The sequence below is a fragment of the Malus domestica genome, chromosome 10 (genome assembly GCF_042453785.1).
Source record: "Malus domestica chromosome 10, GDT2T_hap1".
Classification (NCBI taxonomy): domain Eukaryota; kingdom Viridiplantae; phylum Streptophyta; class Magnoliopsida; order Rosales; family Rosaceae; genus Malus; species Malus domestica.
In genome coordinates, this window is record NC_091670.1 from 34,944,450 (window position 1) to 34,953,005 (window position 8,556).

The following is an 8,556-nucleotide window of genomic DNA, read 5'->3' on the forward strand; positions in this document are numbered from 1 at the left end:
CAATATGTCCCATGTAAGGGTCCCCCAAGACTAATGAGAATGAAAAGGGTTACAAATTGTGAGAGGACCTTTTTTCTTACTGGTTTCATAGGGAATAATGCTTCTTCAACTTCAATCCACTCATAAGTCTCACAGACCAAATTTGAAACTCCAACCTTCTCTTTAGACGGAAAATATATCACTTTTGTAAGTAACAATATAATATTTTGAACTGCTCTAATTTACGAGAATTTAAAAAGGCAATTATCAGCTTTGATCATCTCTCGACAAATGGTTGCACTTTTGAACCAGAAGATTGGCATATTATGCAAAAAAAAACAAAAGACAACAAATGGGAGAGAAGAAAATTTGTGTAAAAGAACAAGATCATTGTGGTGGAGTGCTCCTACAATTAACAAAATCAAAACTCCTTTTTAGAAAATAGAACAAGATCATTGTGGTGGGGCGCATATTTGTGGACAGTGATCAAATAATTGCATTGCAGAAATTTTTTTCCTGAGGATGATGACACCATATTGGAGTCTTTTGATCCCCTTCTCTCTCTCTCTCTCTCTCTCTCTCTCAAGCTTGGGAAGGATTGAGTTATCTGGGTAAATTGCAAATTTAAATCATTGTCAAATGTAGAATACAAATATATACATGACAAAAAAGATTACATATCCAAAGTTGCAATCTTCCATATTGGAGTCTTTTGATCCCTCTCTCTCTCTCACTCTCACTAAACAGTGTCTCTCTCTCTCTCTGTCAAGCTTGGGAGGGATTGAGGTATCTGGGTAAATTGCAAATTTAAATCATTGTCAAATGTAGAATACAAATATATACATGACAAAAAAGATTACATATCCAAAGTTGCAATCTTCCAACTTCAAAGGGTCCCAAGCAATAGTCTTTGCAGGCAAAAAGTGATTGCTGGCCTTGTTTGCTTGCTTTCTGTTATCTATATCTCATATAATACATACATATATATACACACACACATATATATACCTATTATATATATATATATATATATATATGAATGACTTTCAATTATGTGTGATGTAGTATTGTTTAGCATGAGCAATCTCAATCTGTGTTTGATAATTTAGTCAGAGCAGAGTGATTAATATTATCATCATATCATGATTCATAATTGAATGATGAGTGCAGAAGATAATGTGGTGTGGTGCAGGAGAAAAGTTGGAAGATAATGCAGTAAAGGCATTTCTGAGTGGCTGTAGAAGACTAGAATTAGGGTTCTAGTCTTCTAGAAAGACAATGAGAAACAACTTTAGCTCTTTAAGATCAAGAAAGAGTTTCTCTTCAAAATACTTCATGACCTATTCACAGAACTCTATGTTTATGATTGGAACTGTTCACATTATAAGTTACCCTTAAAAAATTATCCATGCAAGAAATAAATTAAAAGTAAGAATGTTTAATCAATTAGTTGTACCAAATAGAGAGACGGTTCATCATGCTTTTACTGAATCCGTCCATCTACTTTTATACAGTTTGATGATTAAACGATCTTTGTTTTAATTGATTTTTGCAGAGATGATCGTTACATAATAATTTATAATACAAACAGTTTTAATCATAAACACGAAATTTTGTAATTAGGTTACAAAATATTTGAAGGAGGGGGGGGGGGGTTATAGAAATTTCACTATTGAGATAAAACCCATTAAAGAATAGAAATGATAATTATATTAGAGGGACATAAGGGTTTGTCTCCAACTCTCTCTCGCACATGCACCCACATCTAATCATTCCCTATTCTTTGACTAATCATCTATCAACCCTTAATTAGCCATAGCTTAAAAAAATTAAACACATTGAAACCCTAATGAATTAAGCAAACAAAAGGAGCTTAATGTGAATTACAATTGCTAAAGAGAATGCAAAGAACAGGGAAAAATGAAAAATTGATCACTCTTCCCCCAAACCCTAGATGAGAATTGAATTGAATTGAATTATTAGGGTGAAGAGTGTGCTACTTTTGGGGAGCAAATATGGATGGGGCCTTATTCCCCACTACCAAATTAAATATCAATGGGATCCAAGAAAATGAACTTCCCTTTCTCTGCCCATCTCTCCTCCATTAAAACATCCCACCAAGAAAATGTGATGAGGTGATAAAAGGAGAAGGGAAAAAGAAAGAAAATAAAGATAAAAGGGTGCCATAAACAATACTCAACAAATTGGTTCTTTGTATTATTTATAAAACAAATACCAGATACTAGATATTATGTGCTCTCTCTCTCTCTCTCTACAAAGTCCAAAGTGTGGAAAGTATAAACCTTCTCATTCTCTAAGCTTTAAAGCTCCTCTTTCTAAATATAGCTGCTCTTTTTTCTCTCTCTGTCACTTTTTCTCTCTCTCTGCAGAAATACAATATTGATCCTTTTTGCTGGATGGTAATTAGATTGTTTGATGGAGTTATTGTGGCACACAATCTTGATGTTTTAGATGATGGGTGTGTGGGGAATTCTTCACTAGGGCATGAAAGTCTTCAAAGGGCTTTGCTTTGAGGCCCTCTACAGCTCCACCATTGTTGATCAGTGAGCTCTCTCTCTCTAAGTATGGATTTTAAATTTGCTGTTGTTTTTGGTTTTGATAAATTCTATCTGGGTTCAGTCTCTTCTTCTCTCATTATGAACAATATGAACAATCTAGGTCCATTTTCTCAGTTTATTTCAACCTTTTTCATGAAATGGTATGTGGGTTTTGCTCTCTCTCTCTCTCTATCTCTCTCTCTCTCTCTCTCTCTCTCTATATATATATATATATCTATATGTATATATATTTATTTTTCTTCTGCTTGTAGCAAGCTAACCCGTCGTTTATCCCTCTTTTGCTTTAATTTTGCTTGTTATTTCTGCATAAGAGAGGGGTGTTCTTCTTGTCATGTATATTCATTTATTAATTTTCTTAAAGTTCCAATCTTTATCATGGGATTAATTTCCTCAGATGCATTTTGAAGAGTTTGTGAGCCCTTTTGAAACAGAGAGAGTTGCTGATATGCGTTTAATGTCTGTAATTTTTTAGTTTTCTGGATGAATTTTTGTATGTAGTGTTATGCTTGGGATGATTAAACGTACGTAAAATTGTCAGTTTAGATAAATGACAGCTTAAATGTGTACTCTCTATCAAAAGAGCTTGTGCCATTGTCCCCTTGTTTCAACATTTTACTTCTTGGATTTCTTTTCGATTAGATTGATTTCATCAGTCTTTATGAACTTGCATAGTTCTTTGGCATGCTAATAATTTTCTCTGTTTTATCGAACTATCTCATAGTAGTCTCTTATCTTTTCTTTCTTTCCTTTCTTTATTTCTTTCTCCCCCTCTTGTGTACTTTTTTTTCCGGGGGTATCTGTTTACGAAGGGATCAAAATTCTTTTGTCATTGAGTGCTTCTTTTCTTTTGAATCTAAGCATCATTAAAGGCAGGTTATCTTCATAGACTTGGTGCTTCTTAACCATAAATATGGATCTCCTGAGAGATGTATTTATGTGATGTAGGAGAGCGGGAAGATGGACAGGACCAGATTAGATTTAAGATTTCATCATCACTCTGGATCAACACAGTCTGAGGAGTCTGCTTTAGACTTGGAAAGGAATTACTGCAGTCATCATCCTAATCTACCTTCATTTAGTCCATCGGCCCTCCAGCCTTTTGCATCTAATGGTCAGCACTCTGAGAGCAATGCTGCCTACTTCTCATGGCCTACATTGGGTCGATTAAGTGATGCAGCAGAAGATAGAGCAAACTATTTTGGAAATCTTCAGAAGGAAGATCTTCCTGAAACTTTGGGCAGGTTGCCATCAGGGCAGCAGGCTACAACCTTACTTGAGCTGATGACCATCAGGGCATTCCATAGCAAGATATTGCGGCTTTTTAGTCTTGGCACAGCAATTGGGTTTCGGATTCGAAAGGGTGTCTTAACAGACATTCCGGCCATTCTTGTCTTTGTTGCCCGTAAAGCTCACAGGGAATGGCTCAGCCATGTGCAGTGTCTACCCGCTGCCCTTGAGGTGGAATTTTGGTGTCCTTTTTCTATGTTTTGGTTTTCAGATTAGATTATATTGTCAATGACATTTTACTTTGAGGTTAGCTGCATTATATTTGTTTAATCACAGTTAAGTTAATTTCTTTATTTCACATCAATCATGATACTGGTCTGAATGATATGCTTGTGTATATTTCTATTGATTGAAACGATGCTGGTCACCAAGATAAGCTTGTCAGGTATTGATTTTTTTTAAGTGCTAATTGGTTGTTTTGATCCTTGACTAGGTTCTTGTTTTGTTTGCTTTCTGCATTTAAAAAATGGTGCAGGGGCCAGGAGGTGTATGGTGTGATGTGGATGTTGTTGAATTTTCCTATTATGGCTCCCCGGTTTCAACTCCTAAAGAACAGCTGTACACAGAGCTCGCAGATGGCTTGAGGGGAAGCGATCCATACATTGGTTCTGGTTCCCAGGTATTCATACAAATATATATGTTAATATTTAGTACTTTTCTTAATTTTAATGTGATATAAAGAATTTTTTTTTTTTAATAATGCGTAAAACTTCCTTTTGGAGGGCAACAATAGCTGTGCTCATAGACTGAGTATCCAAGGTGCAATTGACCTGAAGAGAGGGTTACGCAAGTTAGCTAGTTGATAAGGTAATAATCTTATGAGTGGCTGGTCTAAGAAGATTATTACTTCTATCAAAACTGGAAAATTACCTAAGTGCTATTTAGGTTTTTACAGCTCCATTAAAAAACTATTCAAGGATGACAATGAATCGGTGAGGTAGTTTGCAATATATAATAGAGTTACCATTGCTTCACTTGGCTTGCTTGAGTTCAAGTGAATGGTTTCCAGGGATGATGCATGTCATGTAATTGGTTTGGTTCATATCCTTAAACACTTATCGTACGAGTTTCTTTACGGCTGGATAGTAGTAACAATACAAGCTAAAATCATGCATTGGTATGCTGGATTTAATCTAAAACATAATCAGTACATAAGATTCGGATGGGTCTTATTTGGCCAGTAATTTGCTCATTACTCTTAAAATTGCAGGATTTGCGGTTCGCTTTATTTCTAATTCAAGGAACTGAAACTATTGTGAATAGTGGTAAACTGAAGAAACTTATCAGAGTATTAAAGCGGGTGATCTTGAGTTCATATCCGTGCCACTGCAACCTCTTTATGTTGAGTTTTATGTGTTGGTTCCACTAGTGCTAGGGGGAAGGCCAACATGAGGAGAGTATTAGAATATTGGCCTGCACCCCAAGATTTCTAACCGTTTAAGCTTTCAGGAATAGTCATGAACTTACAAAACTTCCCATACCCTAGTTGTCAAATTTATTTATTGATCAGAGATCTGTATATACATTGAGCTCTTTGTGTCTCAACTATTTAAGTTTACCTAATTGCTTTTTTCTTCTTTAGGTTGCTAGCCAGGATACGTATGGAACTTTGGGTGCTATTGTTAAAAGCCGAACAGGAAATCGACAGGTTGGTTTTCTCACAAATCGGCATGTGGCAGTTGATTTGGACTATCCAAACCAGAAAATGTTTCATCCATTGCCACCAAGCCTTGGACCTGGGGTGTATCTTGGCGCTGTGGAGAGGGCAACATCTTTTATCACAGATGATCTTTGGTACGGTATATTTGCTGGAACAAACCCAGGTAACAACAACCAAGCCTTATCCCATAAGTGAAGCTTATGTACATCTTCCATTGCAAATAGTCAGCAGCTGTTATTTATGAGCTTGAAAGTGTTTCTAGAACATAGGGGAAAATTAGATAAGGACACTAGGGGCTATCATCACTTAGTTGAGGAAACCAGTTTGTGTATCCACAAATGGGGATTGATTGATTTGTAAGTTTATGTACCTCGAGCCTTGTCCTAGCAAAATAACCCAATATGTTTACATCATAATACTTTAAATTCTGTCTGCATGGTCTAAGAAACAAAGGCTTTCAACCAATCAGTATTTGGAAGGCACAACTTGGTTTGAAGGATTTAAGGCACAAACATACAGTTGAATTTCTTGTTATAAGGTTGAGTTTGATCTGCCACTAATTTATTTGAGTAGCACTCTGGAGCAAGATAATTTGTAGTGTCTCAATTTTCTGCAACTTATCACTTTTGCTATTGGGTTCTCATCGTGTTCTGACTCCAACCTGTGCCTATTACGATTTGGTGCCCCTGCAGAAACATTTGTGCGAGCTGATGGTGCCTTCATTCCTTTTGCCGAAGATTTCAACTTGAAAAATGTAATTACAACTGTAAGAGGCATAGGTGAGATTGGTGATGTCTACACCATAGACTTGCAGTCTCCAATCAACAGTCTTATCGGAAGGCAAGTGATGAAAGTTGGGAGAAGTTCAGGCTTGACGACTGGGACCATCATGGCGTATGCCCTAGAATACAATGATGAAAAAGGGATATGTTTCTTTACTGATTTTCTTGTTGTTGGAGAGAATCAGCAGAGTTTTGATCTTGAAGGCGATAGTGGAAGCCTCATTCTATTGACTGGTCAGAATGGGGAGAAGCCACGACCGGTTGGGATCATTTGGGGCGGGACCGCTAACCGTGGTCGCTTGAAACTAAAAATTGGCCAACCACCGGAAAATTGGACTAGTGGAGTTGATCTTGGACGCCTTCTTCAACTCCTTGAACTTGACCTGATAACAACCAAGGAAGGGTTTCAAGGTTTGTGCGTCTAAACCAGCCAATTGTTGTTTTTCCCTTTCCTCTTTTTTTTGGTTCTGTTCTTTTAGTCCAACACCGTGTGCAAACTCTTAAAATACGAATGGAGTTCTATGTTTTTGCTGACTCTTGGCGTTGTTCAGCATATTTTCCTGACTCATGTTCTCTGCTTGATTGTTAACATAGCTGCTATCCAAGAGCAACGAAATGCTGCTGCGGGGATTGGTTCCACAGTTGGGGAGTCATCCCCAGCTGTTCGGCCCCCTTGTAAAGATAAGCTAGAAGATAACTTTGAACCTTTGGGTTTCAATCTTCAGAAAATTCCAATTGAAGGTGAGTCCTGTCAGGGACTGATTCGACCATTCATGCGCGGTGACTTTCACATAGAAAATTGTGTTGAAACTGCTCCAAATATAGAACACCAATTCATTCCCAGTGCCACCAGCAGATCTCCAGGAAATCAAAACAATCAAGAGGGAAATCCGGTACCAAAAAACCTTTTGCCATTGCAGAGTAGCTTGGATGAAGAGATATCTGTTTCGTTGCAGTTAGGTGAGCCTGAACCGAAGAGAAGAAAAAACTGCTACTCTCTCTTTAGCAGTAAAGGACCCATATGAAGTAGGAATGAGTAAACTGTATTTCTTGGAGTAACCGTCGTGCGAGGGGTTGCTTCAAAGCGAGGACTTTAAATTCTCAGTTCACTTTATTCCAGATTGCAACTGCAGTGAACTTCATTCATCAGTTGCTATATTCCTCCTGGGAATGTTTTGGTAAGGGCAAAAAGTATAGGTCATATATGTGGAGCATACAATGTTTTAGAGAGATGTTTAGGCATTACCTGTGCTCGATTTTACTTTTGATTTGTACCGCTTTAGTGAATATCCTTATTCCTTATAGCATTAGCACCCCGAAGTGGGAGTATAAGCAGCTATTGTAATCCGAACGACATAATGTAAAATGTTGCGTTCGGGTAGCGAGGTTAGTTTGTTCAGAGCCGAATTGATCGAAGGTCTCTTTTTGATGGTTGAAAGAGGAGGGAGCATGATGGACTACACCATTTGTATCTTCATAAGTGATAAGTCTAGTAGTAGTCTATAAGGGAACTCACATTGTGGCTATATTTGTAAATGCGGCTACCATTGAGACATTGTCTTCAATATCTTTTTTGTTTGGCGTGTCCTTTTTATTCAAGTTTCTTTACATGCCATGGAAATTTAAAATCCTTTTGACGTTGAATCTTGCACTGGCATATATATATGCACTTACGTCATCGTTTTCAAATTGTATTTATTTTTCCTTTTAAAACTAACCAGTTAACGCCACTTAGTCCTATGGTCTAGTAGTATTCCTCTTCACTTGTAAGTAAGAGGTCTTAGGCTCGATTCTCGTCAAAAGCGAATTTGAATCAAATTATTACTAGCTCATTGTAAGGCTAATAAGTCCATCCCTCCTCTTAGAGTAGATATTATTGTTTGTCCAAAAATTAGTTAACAAATTGAGGTGAAATGGAAATAAGATGATCCTTGTCACTGTAATAAATAATTTTATCATGCCAAGTATGTGCTGAAACGACATTCTTTTGGACCAAATAAGGTTGAAGGGAATGCTTATGTGGTGGAAATTGTTCGTTATGGACTAGATTTGTGCTTGGAAGTTCAGTTTCTTGATATATGGAGTGAATGTTTCAGCACTACTACTCTTCCACAGGGAGTGTTCTTGGACTTGAGAAAAGTTATGGGTTTTTAGTTGGAATCGCTATTTAGCTGATTGGGGAGTGCTATTAACACATTTACGTTGCACACACATTTTTTAATTTTTGTCCATTGATATTCTTCGATTCATTCGATTCGGTGACGGAAAA

At 37.1% G+C, this 8,556-nt stretch overlaps 1 protein-coding gene across 2 annotated transcripts; it reads left to right on the plus strand.

Moving 5' to 3' along the window:
- The first annotated feature begins 2,053 nt into the window (after positions 1 to 2,053).
- LOC114819268 (protein NARROW LEAF 1-like) lies at positions 2,054 to 7,881 on the plus strand. Of its 2 annotated transcripts, none has more exons than XM_070806039.1 (6): positions 2,054 to 2,543; positions 3,504 to 4,016; positions 4,321 to 4,464; positions 5,428 to 5,668; positions 6,198 to 6,698; positions 6,882 to 7,881. In XM_070806039.1, the coding sequence occupies exons 2-6, from the start codon at positions 3,516 to 3,518 to the stop codon at positions 7,310 to 7,312; spliced, it is 1,818 nt and encodes a 605-aa protein (XP_070662140.1). In that variant the 5' UTR covers positions 2,054 to 2,543; positions 3,504 to 3,515; the 3' UTR covers positions 7,313 to 7,881. The 2 variants fall into 2 exon arrangements, with proteins under 2 accessions (XP_070662140.1, XP_070662141.1); XM_070806040.1 differs by having other exon boundaries at positions 2,099 to 2,562.
- The last annotated feature ends 675 nt before the right edge of the window (positions 7,882 to 8,556 follow it).

Bases quoted from the DNA above. Each gene is read 5' to 3' on its own strand.
- LOC114819268 (XM_070806039.1), top strand. From the start codon at position 3,516: ATGGACAGGACCAGATTAGATTTAAGATTTCATCATCACTCTGGATCA. The intron at 4,017-4,320 runs GTGGAATTTTGG...AAAATGGTGCAG, and splicing joins GTCTACCCGCTGCCCTTGAG to GGGCCAGGAGGTGTATGGTG. The intron at 6,699-6,881 runs GTTTGTGCGTCT...TTGTTAACATAG, and splicing joins AACCAAGGAAGGGTTTCAAG to CTGCTATCCAAGAGCAACGA.